This window comes from Delphinus delphis, chromosome 5 (assembly GCF_949987515.2).
Source record: "Delphinus delphis chromosome 5, mDelDel1.2, whole genome shotgun sequence".
In the NCBI taxonomy this organism is placed as follows: domain Eukaryota; kingdom Metazoa; phylum Chordata; class Mammalia; order Artiodactyla; family Delphinidae; genus Delphinus; species Delphinus delphis.
This window is the reverse complement of record NC_082687.1, coordinates 32,812,269-32,830,180: the sequence shown is the minus strand read 5'-3', so window position 1 is coordinate 32,830,180 and position 17,912 is coordinate 32,812,269. Positions and strand designations below refer to the sequence as shown.

Sequence of the window (17,912 nt, the reverse complement as noted above, 5' to 3'; positions counted from 1 at the left end):
TGGAAAACAAAAGCCTTTTTCGGATTTTGATAACTTGCATGGATCGGAGGAGACCTGTAGGCCCAAGGGCCGGCATGGAGGGCAGAAGAGTCCGGCTTACTGAAGGCGCCGCTGGGCTACACCACGTGCGCCCATCTCTCTGCGGTAGCACAGCGACCCGGGCGGGGGAGACGCGCCAAGCATCTGTGTTCGAGCATTTGTCACACAGACAACGGTCCGCGCTCGCGTCCGGGCCTCGGTGAGAGGTTATTCTCCTCTTCGTCTGCAGTCTGCTCGTCTGGCTGGTGCGCCTGTCACACGCGCACGCGCTTGACCAGGCGCTAACGAGCGGCGGAAGAGAAAGGAAGCGGGCCGCGACCCGAGGTGGGGGAGGAAGACGCAGCCTGTGCAGGGTGAGGTCTAGGCTGAGCTGCGCGGGTGCATGGAGGGGCCGCGACCCCGGAACCAGGCAGGCCAGAGCGCGAAACTAGGCGCGGCCGAGATGGAGCCCCTAGTGCGACGCCCCCTGGCGGCCAGTGAGGCAGCGGGTTCTCGACACAATGCGTTCGGCCGCGCGGGCCCCAAGGGCTCCTGGGCCCCCAGCCTCTCTTGGGCGCGCGGCCGCGCACCGCCTCGAAGCAGCCCGACCGGCTTCGGGCTCCTTGTGCCCCGGGCTCCTTGACCCCCGAGGGGTTCTGAGAAGCGGAGGGGACCCAGGGGAAGGCGTTGGGGCTGGGGGCGGTGGAGGCGGGAGGGCCTTCATCCCAGCCCCGGGCCCAAGTCCTAGCATCTCTCAGAGCTCAGGCTCTGATTAGCTGCTTGGTTCGGTGTGCTTCCGTTTTATTTGAGGTTTATTTTCAAAGTAATTTGTACTGGGGAGCGGGGCTTTTAGGCATCTTAGTGCTTTAGTTAGACACGAAAAGACCCAGGACCCATTCGAAGGAAGAGCGGACTTTTGCTGCCGCCCCCGGCCCTTCTCCTGCAGAGCACCAGCGTCAAAGGAGACAAGACGCAAGCTGGGGTTTTAAGGACCCAAATTATTGGGTCAAAATCAAAAGATACTCTCCTTCCAGGTGGCGATTTTCCTGATGGGTTCACGGCCAGGATGGGGTAAGAGAAAACATTAAGTGGGCTTTCGCCATCCCACGTTAACCCCCTCCTCTAAGCAGTGGGACCACAAAGCTAGCTGGGCGACTTGGGCCTGGGGTGCCGCCAAGGCCAAAGCATCTTCCGGAAGGAGGGAAATAGAGAAGCTGCGGACGGAGCCCACCGATGGCTCTAAGTGACCGGGAAGTGATAACAATGCGCCCACCATCCATATGAAAGAACCTTGGAGTCTCGCTCTCCGGGCATTCTCTCTTTGGAGCTGCACCGCCAACCTGCGGGGAGAGGGGGGTGGCTGAGACGGAGGAGACGATCAGCCACAAGGGGAAACTCGGGGCGATTAGAAGAAAGGAGACCCCCCCCACACACACACACACACACCTTCCTCCTGCTGACACCCTAGTGCCGGTTTACAGCTGTGAACTTAGTTTGGAGTCCTCCGGGGCACGAGATTCCCAGCTCCGCGACCGCACAGGCCCTCTGCCTGTTAGCCTCCGTACACCCGTTGCCCTCCGTCATATGTAGCGTGAATGAGCCGCCTCTGCCCAGGCTTCGTGTATGTCTAAGCAGGGCTTCTTCCTCTGCCCCCACCCCTTCCCAGCCTGCCCACCTGGGGCACTTGCTACCAGTCCCTTGTGCCGGGCACCAGCCTTTCCAAACCGTGCCCTGAGGGCACACACTCCTCAGCGCCCGCCGTCAGGGCGAGAGTGGGTTAGGGCGCGTGGTGCCTTCGAGCCTTGAGTCAACCCGTTCCTTTAGGCAGGGAGGGCAGGTCTCTTCTCCCAAACCGGGAAATGGTGGGCAGTCGTGTGTGATTCTGACGAAACTCTGTAGAGGCGCTTCCACAATGACCAAATTTTCTAGACTTACCCCAGCAAAACACCCCCAAGGTTTTATTGATATTTCCTTTGTCATGTACAAGTTTTGCTCATACGACTCTACTTATATAAATTCTGATATTTGAAAGGGCAGGCGGGAGTCACTGTACGGGTTGGGCCAGGCTGGGAACCGTGGCTGGGGATCCGAGAGGAGAGCAACCGGGCCGAGACGGCCTCGGGCGGGCAGGTCCCGGGCGCGGGCCAGGGGCACAAAGAGCCTGCCGGCTGCTGGCTCGGTACTGCCTGGAACGCAGTTCCGCCCCGCAGACCCGGGGCTCGAGCAGAAACTTCGTGCTGGGGTGAAACAAACCCACGCCCGGGCCTCGCTGGGGCGGAGCGCGTTCCCTCAGGGACCTGGCGACAAGGCCGCTGGTCACGTCCCCCTATCTCCCGCAGCCCGTGCTCCGCACGCCCACTGTGGGGGCGCAGCTGCCAGGCTGGTCTATTTGTTTGTTTGTTGTTTACAGCAGTCCTAGAGCGCGCGCTTGGCAGCATCCTGTGGGGCGGGGGGAACGGGGGTCGGTGGGGCGCAGCCAGAATTTCCTTCCAGGGAGCGCGTGAGGGGCATTCTCAACGGAAAACCAGACCCAGAGAATAGTGACCAAACCTCCTCGGATTACTCTCCACTGGCTCCTCCCTCGCTCCCCCCACCTCCAGATTTGCATAAAAAAGGCCAAGAAAACGCTGGCCGGGCCCCAGCAGTGGCTCACTCTGCTCCCCCGGGTCGGAGCCCCCTGGAGCTGCGCGCGGACTTGCTGCGCGGAGCCGAACGCACAGCACCTCGCCGCCACAGTCCGCGCGTCCGGCGTCCCGGCGTTCCCACCGCCCGCTTCCCAGGCCCCGAGCCGCGCCGAGCGCAACGAGCGGGCCGGAAAGAGCTCCCGGCCCCTGCCGTCTCGCGCTTCCCCGCCTTGGCTCCCTCCGCCCCACCGGGGGTCGCGCGCCCACGATGCCGCAGGGTCCCGGGTCGCTGCTGCTGCTCGTCCTCGCCTCGCACTGCTGCTTGGGCTTCGCGCGCGGGCTCTTCTTCGGCCAGCCTGACTTCTCCTACAAGCGCAGCAACTGTAAGCCCATCCCGGCCAACCTGCAGCTGTGCCACGGCATAGAGTACCAGAACATGCGGCTGCCCAACCTGCTGGGCCACGAGACCATGAAGGAGGTGCTGGAGCAGGCGGGCGCCTGGATCCCGCTGGTCATGAAGCAGTGCCACCCGGACACCAAGAAGTTCCTCTGCTCGCTCTTCGCCCCCGTCTGCCTCGATGACCTGGACGAAACCATCCAGCCGTGCCACTCGCTCTGCGTGCAGGTGAAGGACCGCTGCGCTCCGGTCATGTCCGCCTTCGGCTTCCCCTGGCCGGACATGCTTGAGTGCGACCGTTTCCCCCAGGACAACGACCTCTGCATCCCCCTCGCTAGCAGCGACCACCTCCTGCCGGCCACCGAGGAAGGTAAGCCCTCCTCCTTATTACACCCCCCCGACCAGCTCCGCTAAGACTTTCCGGGGGTGTTCTCGCGGCCCCCGCCCCCCATCCCGATGCTTCCCCGCCGGGGGTGTCAGTCCCGGGCAGGGCAGACGCTCTCCTTGCCCTGGTGTGTCATCGTGACAAATCTGAGATACCCCCCTGCCCAAACACACACCCAAGTCTCTCATTCTCTTCCCGAGTTGTACCAGTTGCTCTTTCTTAGGGACAGTTTAAAAGGGGGGGTGGGGGGAGAAAACGTAGAACTGGAAGAGATCTTTCCCGTGTAGATATATGTACAATTCTTTGTGAAGATGCTAGCACGGAGGCCGCAATTGAGAGTGTTGGAAGTGGTCCTGCTAGGAGGAGTTGGCGGTGAGCACCCTGGCCAGAGCACGCTGGCCTCAGCCTCACGCAGCACGTTCTTAGCACTGGGCAGGATTCTAGGCACAGGGACATTCCCTACAGGCACGATCGCCAAAATGTGCAAACAGATAGTCTTTTAAGGCACTCTCTGTTCTTTGCCGATTTAGGCTTTGTAAATAAAAAGCAGGACTGGCTCATGCGTGTTGAAAATTGAGCATTGGTTGTTAACTGCCCAGAGGTCCAAGAAAGAGGGCACAAAGGGAATCTCCAGGAATCATTTTTCTATCACTAATCAGCTTTTATCTTAGGAGTGGTTTTAATTAACTGGAGAAATCGTGCAAAAGAGTTTCCCAAGTTTTTTAGAAAATAGGGGGGGAGTTCCTGTGCAGAAACCATCAAAGCAATGAAAACCTCATGGGCGCTTGATAGTCTTCCTGAAAGGAAAACATATACAATGTGTCTGAGCTGATTTAGGTTCCCCCGGGATGGAAAGGGGGCTTCCTAATCCCTTTCAGGGCTCCACCAGCATCTCCCTTTCCATCTCTAATTGTTTTCCTACAGCCATCATTAGTTAAAGAAAATGCAAAGTTGCTTAGCAATCTTTCCTGGCAGGCACCGTGAGTTTGCAATCATCTTATTGGTTAGATTTATAATTTATTGCAAATGTTTGGCATATTTCAAACATTTGTCCAACATATACCACAGACCAACCAACACAGGTTAGTAACATTTTATATACACTCCTAGAGCTCCTAATTGGAAAAATTTCATTTTGTTTGAGACAGAGGAGTTAAGGGCAGTTTTATGTGTGTTGCTTTTGTTTTTGTTTTTCACAGTCCCACCCACATTATATATTACATTTCTCGAAAAAGTCATTTCTCCCTTCAAAATAAAAGTTTACGTGTTTCAAAATCTGCTCTGCGCTTTTTCTTATTTGATAAATAACTTCTAAAATGAGTCATATAGTTCTTTTTTCCCTGCGAAAACGCAGTTTCATATTAATGAACTTTCACCTAAATTTTAAAGACAGCATTAGTACATTTATAAGTGGGAGAAAATGAATGTTTTCTTTTTTCCCTTTTCCCAAGGAATCAGACTCTTTTAGAGGAGCCTTTAGCAGGCGCTCTCATGATTGTGCTAGTGCACCTTCCTGGGTTTGGTCAGATTTTCACTGGCTTCAGGAGAAGCTTTGGGTTTTTGTTTGTTTGGGTTTTGTTGTTGCTGTTGTTTTGTCTGTTTGTTTTCGAGAGTTTGAAACAGGCAAAGAGAGGCAAGAAGAATCTGCACCAGGGATGAAGAGAACAGTGAAATAAATGCTGCTTAACTCAAGCACAAACTTGGCAGAAAGCACGAGGTGATACAGAACCATTTAGAGCAGGCTATAGTCATTAGCAAGGTGTGCTTCCAAGGGGGAAGAACCCAGATGTGAGCCTTACAGTGCTAGCCACCCCGCCCTGTCCAGACCTGAAAATATCTTGAAATGACTCCCCCGAGAGACAGGTCAGCTGAAGAGCCCAGCAGAGACCAGGCTGCACCAGTGACCTGCAGCTCAGAAAGACGATCTTCTGGCCGTAGTTTGTGGTTGCTAGTTTTCCAAAGTCCCTTAAGGGTCTTTTGGTGCTTTCTCCTCAGAGAGGCTTTGGGACTAACTTTTTCAGAGACCGAGTTTGTCCCAGGAGTGGGAGGAAGAGTGAAAAGCTGCAGCCTGTCTCCGTTACCTGTGGCTGCACCTGCACACTCCACCAGGGCGCCCTTTGCTTGGGGAGTCGTCATACATGGAACACAGCATGTGGGCATTTTTGCCTGTCAGAAAGATGGGAGGCATGGGAGACTCTCTTGGGAATGAGTGGTCCCTCTTTCATAAATGAGGCAGAAGCTGGGGTCTTACAGGACAATTGCTACTCTTGCCTGAATAAGCCCCTGTGAGTTGTTTAGAAATGCCACCTGCTGTTTCGTTTTAAGCAAACTTACTAACTTTTCACATTTCTAGCTCCAAAGGTATGCGAAGCCTGCAAAAATAAAAACGAAGATGACAACGACATAATGGAAACTCTTTGTAAAAATGATTTTGGTAAGTAATACACCACCAACAACAGAAGTCTTATTGCCCAGTACAACTTAAAGGTACAATTCCTTAAGATGTTACTAGATAAAGTTTGGGTGACATATCATCACAGCTCATCTTTCCTTGAGCTAATCATCTGTGTTATCCTAGTTTCCTCCCTATGTAACTATCTGGTATCGAGTTGTATCTTTTTAGGTGAGAGTCATCGCTCTGTTAAGCAATGATCAAATCATGAGAGTTGTTCACACTATGGATTTCCGATGGCATGTTTTTCATTTCACTATGGCTTTTTCTTGCCAACAAGCATAATCTTGGACCATGTTCTCTTTTAGTCACTTAACATGTGTCCCGGGGATGGGAACATGTAAATATTAGCCTCAGCAAAACAGATTCAAGGCATGGAGTTGGCCAAAAAATGAAATTTACTCCAGTGCCAAACAAATATTTTTACGTTATTCGTAACCCGTGATGCTCTGCTTCCCATGTTCCACCATCAGTGAGTATATCCAAGGTACTGGTTAATAAGATGTCGGGGAGAGTTTCCTTAAATTTAAAAAGAAGAAACAATAAAGCTAGGAGTTTACTTTGGCAAGATACATGCAAGGTGCCGTGATGACAAGGTTCTGGAGGACAGTAAATAATGTGCGAGGTATGTTACCCAAGTTCCACGGCGTGCGGGTCATTCCCCTTAAGAAAGAACTGTAAGAGGAAGGAGGGTTGGAGACTGTCCACCCAGAGCTCCAGCAGCACCTCATCTGTGTCCTCAGCCCTCCAAGGGGAGCAGAGGAGCCAGCTAGACACAGATCAGTGCTGTGTTGGGGGAGGAGTTGGGGGTGGCCAGGAACTTTGCCGAGACACCTGAGACATTCGTGTTTTCCTCCCATTCCAAGAGCAGGCACTTTTGGGTGTGTTTGAGGGGTTGGTATTTAAAAGTATTTATTCAGGCAGAAGGTTGAATTTACTGGTAAACAGATGTGGTCCCTGTTCTAGCAAACAATAACAGACTGTAACAGATCTATATGAACACTTCTACATACTCAACTAAGTCCTGGAGACAGAGAAAGCACTCCAGCGCCCACTGTGGAGGACTGCCCTCCCACCCTCTCCTTACAGCTTGCCAGCCCAGAAATCTCAGACCTGGCCAGGTCCCTGAAACTGGAAACAACCCAATCGCTGCCCCTTACAACCCCAGGTCTCTTGCAGGAAGGGTCCTGGGCTTAACCTTAGCAGGTCCTGGGACAGCCGTAGCTATAGGAGAAGATTCAAACAGCTGAGGAAGGGGAAAGGAAGGAGGTAACTCTGAGTCCTAGCCAGTCCTTCCCCTCAGTGAGAGCCACAGATAGATGATAGGGTTTCAAATGTCTATATTCTAATACATACAACTCTCAAAGCAGGAGAGGGCCAGGCATGTTGGCAGCAGCAGCCCTAAAGCTGCAGAGCCTTGCCCAAAACACGGTTCTTAGCTTCCATGCTACAGGATTGGATTAAGGACAGAATTTTTTAATATAATTTTAATAAAGTTTGTATAAAAATGTATATAAAATATCATTTTCTTCTGACAAGTTATGGCCTTTGCACTAGATTTAGTACAGATCACTCTCCTGACTTCCATGAAAAAGTTCAGTGGAGCTCCATAAAAGTTGAAATTAGAGCACACGTGCACACACACACATTACCTGCTTGCTTTGTGGCTTACCTTACAGAAGACCTCCTTCCTAAGAATGCTGTATCAAGACCTGGGCCAAAGAAATGTGTGTGTGTGTGTGTGTGTGTGTGTGTGTGTTCAACGTTCTCTCTCCTTAGAGGAGAGAGCCTTTCAAAACAACATGGAAGTCATTACACTTAAGGTATCACACATGCAGATACCTCACAAGCTTTGTTTTCTATTTCTCCACATTCAATTTGTCCCAAAGGGGATAATGAACCTAAATTGTAGGGGGTGCGTGTTATACTGGTTTATAGGTGGTTCTCCACATCGCCTCTGTACTCTGGGGGAGTAATGACAGGGTAGAAGGAACAAGGGTAGAAATCTGAATCATCCATGAAAGCGTGACACTCTCCCCACTGCACTTGGAGTACAGGGAGGATGGAGAAGACCTCCTTATTACAGTGGGGAAAGTACTGGTGAAGAAAGAATAGCCCAGAACTGCCTGCCTCTGTATGCAGCCTATTGTTGGAGCAGACAGTATCAACACCCCTGCCTCCTGCCATGTGTGGCATCCCCGTTCACATCTTGCAGGGCAAGAAAAGTTATTTGAGGGCTTTGATTCCCTCTATTTGGTCCCAGCTGAAAACCCAGGGAGGAAATGTCTGAAGTTTTCCCATGGTAAGCTCTTACAAAGTTGGTTATTTCATAGCTAGAGAAAGATGAGTAGTAAGTCTCCCCCCTTGTTAAAAGTGATGGTTCTTCTGACATTTGGAGCTCAAGAGTGTCTAATTTGACCAGGCGAAATCTCACACATGCTCTGTCTGTGCTTTGGATGAGGCTCCCAGGTAACATTACAATCACTTCTCCCACCATATACCTTCCCCACTCCCAGCCCTTAGGCAGAGGCCATAGGACCATGTGACATTGCCATGTGGCTTATCTCATGATAAACCCTGAGAACTCAGTACTAGAGCCCAGATGCATATCAGACAAACAATGGTTGGCCAAGTCCCAGTATCCTTGATTTACCTGCTTGAGCCTCAGCCATGTCCTGGTTGACTAGAAAAGCCATGCTTAGTCAAGTTCTCCTTCTGAGAGAGAAAGAAAGAGGAAGAAATTTCCAGAACAGTGATATACACACAAAAAACCTCTTCCTCTATTACTAATTTAAACCATGCATTAAGCTCCATCAGAGTCAGGAAGTCACACCTGCATGTCATCTCTATGGAACAATTGTTAATGTCACCAAGGGTCTGAAGACACATTACAGTGGGCATATTAATGCACCAACCAGGACAAGAAACTTGATACTCTGCCTAAGAGATCACAGTGGTGTTACAGGAGGAGGTTTGGGGACCAGAGTTCTGAGAATTAGACTCAGCCAGGGCACAGCCTAACTGGGTGACCTCATGTTACGTCACTAAACTTCTCTGGATTTCAGATTCTTTGTGTACCAAGAGGAGATTTTAACTGGATGATCCCTTCCAACCTTAAAATTCTATCCTTTCCCTGCCTCATGGGGTCTTGAAATTTAACTCCAGCATGTATGTTTGTAGGGTTGTCTTTCCCAAAGCATACTGTTCATGACTATAAAATGTGTCTTTTATCGTAAACCACTTACGTTTGGTCTTAGCATTCTAATGAGTCTACATATTCATCTTGGAAACAGTACATATATGATCTGTAAACGCCTTGGCCTCGGACGGGCAAATGATAGCATATGAGGATGAGGTCTTCAGAAAAACACTTTTACAGCTAAACATGTTGTGCTCTTAAAAAGCATCTTGGCTGTTTTTTCTGAGTTACTTTACCAAATCAAATGCAGCTGTAAGATCAATTCTCCTTCCTTGTAGTTTGTTCTTTAGAAAACAATGATTTTGTGATATAATTTCCTTACAGGTTTGTCCAAAAACCTCTCCGACGTAATAAATTGAGTTTAACGTTTATGGCCACAGAAGGATCGTGTTTCACCTAAGAGTCAGGCATTTCTTTTCATGCTGAAGTTTCCAATAGGGAAAGTCATTTGTCAAGGAGAGCACACACCACAGGCAGCCTACATACAAACACAAGAACACAAGGGCAAGGAAGAAAAGTCAATTGAGTCCCCGCAAAGAGAGTTTTTAAAGGATGGCTGGTTTGAAACAAAGTGCCTGACAAACCCTTTGAGGCTTTAGAAATGGAGCCACCTGCTGCCCTCAGCTCCCAACCCCCTACCCGCAGCCCCTGACAGTCCCATCGGCCCTGGGAAGCTCTTCTTCCCTCTCCCAAGCCGAGTCACAAATATGCAGTGGGATGTGTTCCCTCCTTATCACTCTGTCCTCTCTTGTCTTCGTAGCACTGAAAATAAAAGTGAAGGAGATCACCTACATCAACAGAGATACCAAAATCATCCTGGAGACCAAGAGCAAGACCATTTACAAGCTGAACGGTGTGTCTGAGAGGGACCTGAAGAAGTCGGTGCTGTGGCTCAAAGACAGCCTGCAGTGCACGTGCGAGGAGATGAATGACATCAATGCGCCCTACCTGGTCATGGGGCAGAAACTGGGCGGAGAGCTAGTCATCACCTCTGTGAAGCGGTGGCAGAAGGGGCAGAGAGAGTTCAAGCGCATCTCCCGCAGCATCCGCAAGCTGCAGTGCTAGTCCCGGGGCCATCCCCCGGGCTCTGCTGACCCTTTCCACTTCTGCTGTGGGACCTCAGCACTCATTTCCCAAGCACAGTCCCTGCAGCTCCAGCCCCAGCCTGGAGCGGCTCTCCCCTGTCTTTTGCACGTTTGCACCCCTGGCATTTTCTGAGTTATAAGGCCCCAGGAGGCCTCAGGAACAAATAGTTGTTTCCACATAAAGGAAAAACCCACCCAAATCTTGTAGAAATCTTCCAACTAATAAAATCACGAAGATTTTTATGAAGTTTTAAAATAGCTCACTGAAAAGCTAGTTTTGAATACGTGCAACTGTGACTTGGGTTTTATTTTTTTTTGGTTGTTTGGTTTGGGTCAACCGAGTTTCACTTTCTGCTGAGGTTGCCATAATGTGCAAATAGCTTTACTTTCCTATGTGGCCCAAACTTTCACTTTTCTGTTGTGGGTCCAAAACCCAGTTGAGATAAAGCTGGCTGTTATCTCAACTTCTCTCTCAGCTCCAGCCTGACACTCAGCACCTAAGTCTTATAACGATTCACCTGTCATTTTACATCCCTGTTGGGAACTTACAACTCTAGCATGTATTGCATTTTGCATTTCCAGGTAGAGTACTTCCATTTATAAAAACCACATTAACCACCGTAGCATGAGTTCTTCAAATAAAGGGCAAGACAGACTGATGTTATGATTGACCCGAGTACTTTAAGCTTTTTTTACTTAATTTTGCAAATTAAACCATTGTAGCTTACCTGTAATATACATAGTAGTTGACCTGAAAAAGTTGTAAAAATACTGCTTTAACCAACACTGTAAATATTTCAGATAAACATTATATTCTTGTATATAAACTTTACCTCCTGCTTTACCAACTCCTGGTCTTGTGTCTTGTCTTCTTCGTGGGAGGAACTGGGAAGGGAGCTGGACAAGAGCTGTCACCTCCTTTGTCTTGAGGCCCAGCCTTCCCGCAGTTTGAAGTGCCCATTTCCTCTGTGACTCAGAAAGTGCATTTCCCCACACCTCCCATCACCCACTCCTCCTGCCTCCATCTCTAGGTTTTACCGACTGCGGACCTGCTGGGAGACGGGGATGGGCAGGCTATTGTCTGGTCTCAGCAGTCCGCGGCTAGCTACGGTTCACAAGCTTGACAGTTGTGCTTCTTTCTGCAGTTTTTCTGCAGATTTTTATATCATTGAAAAATGTTCATTCTGTTCTCTTCCACTTCAAACAGCTAACAGAGCCATGATTTGAAGAGTAGCCATTGGAAGGCAGAGGGTAGGGAAGGGATGGTGAAAAAACAGCATGAAGGTGAGAAGGGCATCCATCCACAAAGCTTCCATCCAAACGCTTCGTTGTTCTATTTTAGGAGCCTCCAGAGAAATTCTATTAAACACACGAGGAAACAGGCTCAGGGGGGTTAGGCGGCGTGGACCCACTGCCACAAGGTAGAGTCAGAGCTAAAACTCAGGCCTTTCAGATGGCAAATTCTATCTTCTATTTAATCCAGGATGGATTATAGGAACAGGGTGGCACTCATCTATTCAACAAATACTCATTGGGCATCTGCTGCATGCCTGGCCCTGTTCTAAGTGCTGTGGACATGTACATCAATCCTTGTTCTCATGGCATTTACATGAGAGGGTGAAAGAAAACAACCACAATTACAATTATATATTTACAACTGATAAGTTACATGAAGTATAAGGACAGGTAATACATGAGAACAACAGAGTGTCCTCAGCAAATTTGAAATTTTTAGTGGTGTTCGTGTGAAGACTTTATCTGATAGCATTTTGTTGATTTAGTTTAAAAGTTTCCTGAATATACAGCCATGATCTCTCTACAGCGCTTCAGCTCTTCTAGCTCCAAAAGTCAATAGAGCCCTCTGCCTACCTGAGCTGCACAGTTCCTTTCATCTTTCTCTGGATTACCACCTGACTCTGCTTCTCACCAATTCCACAAACTCATGGCACAACCCTCTTCCTAAAAGGCACGCATGGGCTGGAAGAGGGACACTCATGATCAAGACCATTACTCATTGTAAACATTTGAAACAGGAAGCTAGGAACCCTGGAAAAGGCGAGAGAGAGAGAGACAGAGAGAGAGACAGAGAGAGAGAGAGAAGATAAAAGACAAAAGGAAGTAGACCAAGGATTTAGGAATTAGAAAGTGAAAATAGGTACAACACATGCAAAAGTAGTGGAAAGAAACAATTTGGAAGAAACTGACCTGTCTGAATGTCCCCTTTCCAATCAAAACAAAAGTCACCTGGCGGTGTTAAGGGTTGCAAACTCTCCAGCTCTGGAGAGCTCGTTAATGCCAGACACAGTCTCCTTTGGTCGCTTTGTAAAGAAGTAGCAGAGGCATCACTCCCGTGCCTGCATCCTGCCTTATGGGCCTCTCTATGGACTTTCCAATCCCCACACACACATCTTGTTCCCATCTTTGGCAAGCCTATAAGCCAATGAGACATGTTTGGACAGAGCAGGTAGGTTTTTGGTTCATTTTTCATTCTGTTTTATTGTTTTCTTTTGCATGATGATTCAAATATATATATATATGGCTCATTTTTGAAATAATCATGGCTGTATTCTTTTTCTTTTTTTCTTCTTTTGCGGTATGCAGGCCTCTCACTTTTGTGGCCTCTCCCGTTGCGGAGCACAGGCTCCGGACGCGCAGGCTCAGCGGCCATGGCTCACGGGCCTAGCCGCTCCGCGGCATGTGGGATCTTCCCGGACCGGGGCACGAACCCGTGTCCCCTGCATCGGCAGGCGGACTCTCAACCACTGCGCCACCAGGGAAGCCCTCATGGCTGTATTCTTAATTAGTTTTTCAACTATTAGATTTCTTTCATAGGCAGATAAAAACACAAATGTTCACCCATTATTGTAAAAAGAAAGCAAGCCATCAGAAGACATTGGATTTCTGAGTTTCCTAAGATGATTCATGACCTGTTAATAAACTGCTAAAATGCCCCAAATAGGAGATCAGGAAAGTTTAGAGATATAAAAACTACACATCTACTACACATGTAACTCCTCTTCCCTTTCCTAAATAACCTGAGAAATGAGTTGTGTACAAGAACACATTTATAAGACTTTTGGGACAACATTTCCTAAGTGTTCAAAGGCTCTGTCCACGTGCACTGAAATTCATAGAGTTAAAAAAGATCCATTTTATCTAACAGCACCCTCCAGTCTTCATTCCCTATTCTGTCATCAAATGATAATTTGATTTTTTACCTTTCAAATATTGTTTACTACCAGGTTTTCAATGTTCTTGATGGCGGGAGGGGTCACCTTGGAAAGCAAGTCCAGGCATATGTATCCGGCGTGCAGTCACTGCCTCTGGATTATGAAACAATGTGATTTTTGCCCATGAAACTTGTTGCACAAATACACATTAATTCATTAACTCAGCAAAGATTTTCTGAGCACCAACTATCACCATTGATGTATTCACTCAATAATGGGTAGTGAGTGCTTACCCACATGCCAGGCGCTGTTCTAGGTGGTGGATGCACAGTGATCCTGCCCTCCTTCAGCTTCTATTCTAGAGTTAGAAATTGTGTTAGGCACTAAGGATAGACGGATCCTTCCCAAAAGGAACTCTCAATCCAGTAAGAGAGAGAGGCATGCAAACAAATAATTCCAACATGCTGTGTTAAGAGGGAGGTATGCACATGCCCAGGGATGGCATAAAGGAGAGAGTGGATTGACTCAGGTAGAAAATAGAATGTTTGGTTCAGGTCGAACTCAGGTAAAGGTGCGTGCAAGGAGAAAACTTGCACTGAGTTGTACCAGAATATTTTCTAATAGGACAGAGCCCTAGAAATTAAGTATTTATCATCAGTTTTACATATTGACGAATCAACATTGTGCAATTATCGTGCTGAAGGTACTGTTCTAGACACTACAAATAAACCTGGCAAAAGGTCCATTGCCTTTATAATCAATAAAATCCCCACATCCTCAAATTACAAACAAATGAATTCACATTTAGCTTAGAAACAAAGAGCAAGTGAGCATAATAAAATATTTCTTATAGTTGTCCATGATTGTCCAGAGAATAATGCAGATGGATAGGTGCTAAAAAAAAATCTATTGATAAAAATAGCAGTTAATACAGATAGTGTTAGAAGAAAAAAACAAAGAATTTAACTGTCCCAAGATGTCCCAGTAGAGAGTAATAATAATTATTAATTTAACAACCCAGACATTCTGCTATACCATGAAATGTGCAAAGCACAAGAACTTACTGTCATTAACTGGCTCCCCAGTAGCAATATCTAAAAACCTATGCACTTCCTCATGCATGCATGTGCTTTCTTGTACACCCACACACAAATGTAGCTCTGGCAGGAAATCTATAACTGTATAATCTAAGGGATGTCAGAACAAACCACTTAACAGACTAGAAACTGCAGTTCAAGTGGCAAGCACCTTGGTGTAGCTTTCGAAATTCAGAGAGACCTAGGCCAGTCAATAGTTTCTGCAAGCCTGAGACTACTCATCAATAAATAATTAAGAATTATTACTCTATAAGTTATGCTTAATCTCAATACATTCTCATCTCTTGTTCATCGTCTGTTTTAAGGTGGAATTCTCAGAGCTTGTTTCTCTGTAAGGAGGCACCCAGAACAGGAAGGAACACCAGTCTGCAACCAACCCTAGTCCTACCCCGACACACTCTGCTGCCCCACCAGCAACCCCATGCTCTTCAAATTCTTGAGCACATTGGGTTGCTGTAGGTGGTATGGCTGATCACGGCCTGCTTGGAAGCAGCTTAGGCAAATAAGAGGAAAAAAATGGAACCATAAGTACTATCTACTCCTCCCTTCTTCCCAAAAGATTTTTCTACCCCCAAAGAAGATTTGGGTGCCTCCATGCTGCCCTCTAACAGCATCAGGCTTCCCATCTGCAGCAGAGTGCTGAGAGTCGTTTCAATTATTCAGCAATCTTACATTGAACACCTACTATGTGCCAGGTGCTGTCCTAGGTGCTGAGGTCCCAACAATGACCAACATACATGGCTACTCTCAAGAAGAACACAGGCTAATGTGTCATATACACATGTGACATATAATATTAACTGAGACCCAAAATTCTCCAGACTTTCCTGAACACAGTCTTCCTGGGTTCCATTTGTTCTTATGGGTACAGATAAGTTCACATTAAAATAATACTAAAAATCAAAATCTCTAGGCCCAGAAAGTGTCACTAGAGAATTTTGCCAAACACTTAAAGAATAATTGACACCAGTGTTACATAATCTCTTCCAGAAAATAGAAGAGGAGGGAATGCTTCCCAACTCATTTTATGAGCTTAGTATTGCCTTAATACCAAAACCAAATAAAGGACAAAAAAAGAAAACTATAGACCAATATCTTTAATGAATTTAGACACAAAAATCCTCTACAAAATATTAGCAAATCAAATCCAGCAATGTGTAAAAAGAATAATATACTACAAACACACTGGATTTATTCAAGGTATGCAAGGCTGTTTCAATATTCAAAAATAAATGTAATCCACCATGTCAACAAGTTAAAGAAAAAAATCATACAATCGTGTCAATTGATGCAGAAGAAAAAGCATTTGACAAAATTCAATACCTATTCATGATAAAAATCTCTTGGCAAACTAGGAATGGATAGGAGCTAGGATACAAGATTGACATACAAAATCAATTGTATTTATATATACTAACAACAAACAAGTAGAAATCAAAACAAAATCACAATACCATTTACAACTGCTCCAAAGAAATTAAAATATTTAGGTATAAATGTAACAGAGCATGTATGGGTTCTGTATGCTGAAAATTACAAAATACTGATGAAAGACATCAAAAAAGACCTAAATAATTGGAGAGACATACCATGTTCATAAATTGAAAGACTCAACATGGTGAAGATGTCAGCTCTCTTCAAACTGATCTAAGGGTTTAATGTAATTTCTATCAAAATCTCAGCAAGCTTCTTTGTAAATATGGACAACATTATTCTAAAATTTGTATTGAAAGGGAAAGACCCTAGAGTAGCCAGAATAATTATGAAAAAGAATAAAGCAAGAAAAATCATTCTTCCTAATATTAAGGCTTACTTTAGAGCTTCTGTAATCAACACAGTATGGTACTGTGGGATAGACAAATAGCTTGATGGAATGGAATACAGAACTCAGAAATGAACCCAGCTCATTTTTTACAAAGATGTAAAAGCAACATGATGGAGTAGGGATGGCCTTTTCAACAAATGGTGCTGGAGCAACTGAATATCCTATAGGCAAAACAAAAAAATCTAAACCTTACATGGTATACAAAAACTAACACAAAATGGATCATGAACTTAAATGTAAAATGTAAAACTATAAAAGTTTTTGAAAAAACAGAAGATTAATTTATTATTTCAAGACCTAGGACCTGGCAAAGAGTTCTTAACTTTGATACCAAAAGCACAATCCATAAAAGGAAAAGCTGATAAATGGAACCTCTTCAAAATTTAATAGTTCAGCTATTCAAGAAAACCCCATTAAATGTATATCAAATCATCACATTGTACACTTTCAATATTGTACGATTTTGTTTGTCAATCATACCTCAACATGGGGTGGTGGGAGACCCGGTTAGAAAATGAAAAGATAAATTACAGATTAAATACTTGCAAACCACATACTTGACAAAAGACCTGTATCTAGAATATATAAAGAACTCTCAGAAGTCAAAAGTAAAACAATCAAACAATGCATTTAGAAAATGGGTAAAGACATAGACATTCAGTGCAAGAGGATATACATGTGGCCTTGATGGTATCTACCACGGGCTTGGGAGGAGGGAGTGGTAGCCACGCCCCAGATGCTTGCTACCCAGGCCCTAGCGGGCAAAGGAGACTTGCAGTGCTTGATTCTATGGCGGGCAACACATTGTGTTTAGCGTGCCAGTAAAGCAGGGGTTCTAAAAACAGGACAACTGGGGGAAAAGCATTTGATTTTGGTTTTTGATTTTTTAAAAAAGCATCAACATAGTCACCATAGAAGAAAACCAAACCATTGTATGCTTACTTATACCTTTTTAAATAAGTTAGTGGGTTTTTTTGTTTTGGGGGGTTTTTCTGTTTGTTTTCAGAATGAAAATATGGGGGTGATGTGGGGAGGTCATAACAATATTTTTAGTGTTTTGGACTTCTAACAATCTGAACACTGACTTACTGCTGATATGGAAAGGGGAGAGGTTCTGACGGTAGCATGGTCCCTTCATGCTTCCTGGCCTAGCTCCTTTAAATTCTTGTCCTTCAGAGGATTAGAATGTGCACACTGGCCTGTGATGAAAGACTAGAAAATAAAATTTAAACTAAAACCAACCCAAACCAGTAAATTTACCCCCTGCTCAGCAGATCCAGACCCAAAACCTGAATCCTGAATGACTGTTTATGGTATGAGAAGGAGTTATCTAGGCAAAGGAGAAAGTGGGAGGGGACAAAGTGGATGGACAACTCAACAATAATAGAAGCTTCAAAACCCACTTTCAGCAAGGGAGTGAACAAATAGCTGGAAGATCAAAAGCAAACAGAAGACTCCAACACACTATAGGCCAACCAGACAAACAAACGTCTATAGAAGCTTCCATCAAACAACCGCAGAATACACATTTTTCTCAAATTGTTCTATGTGACCCCTGTATATTGGCCCTCATGTTGTTTACTTTTCCACAAGAAGTTGGCACCATCAACCCAAAGCCAAACTCAAACTCTTACATATCCAATTGCTTTAAAATATATCC

The 17,912-nt window shown here is 46.1% G+C and overlaps 1 protein-coding gene across 1 annotated transcript; it reads left to right on the top strand.

Moving 5' to 3' along the window:
• The first annotated feature begins 2,782 nt into the window (after positions 1-2,782).
• Positions 2,783-10,999, top strand: SFRP2 (secreted frizzled related protein 2). Its single transcript, XM_060011651.1, has 3 exons — positions 2,783-3,409; positions 5,778-5,858; positions 9,836-10,999. Exons 1-3 carry the CDS (start codon positions 2,911-2,913, stop codon positions 10,138-10,140), a joined length of 885 nt encoding a protein of 294 aa, XP_059867634.1. The 5' UTR covers positions 2,783-2,910; the 3' UTR covers positions 10,141-10,999.
• The last annotated feature ends 6,913 nt before the right edge of the window (positions 11,000-17,912 follow it).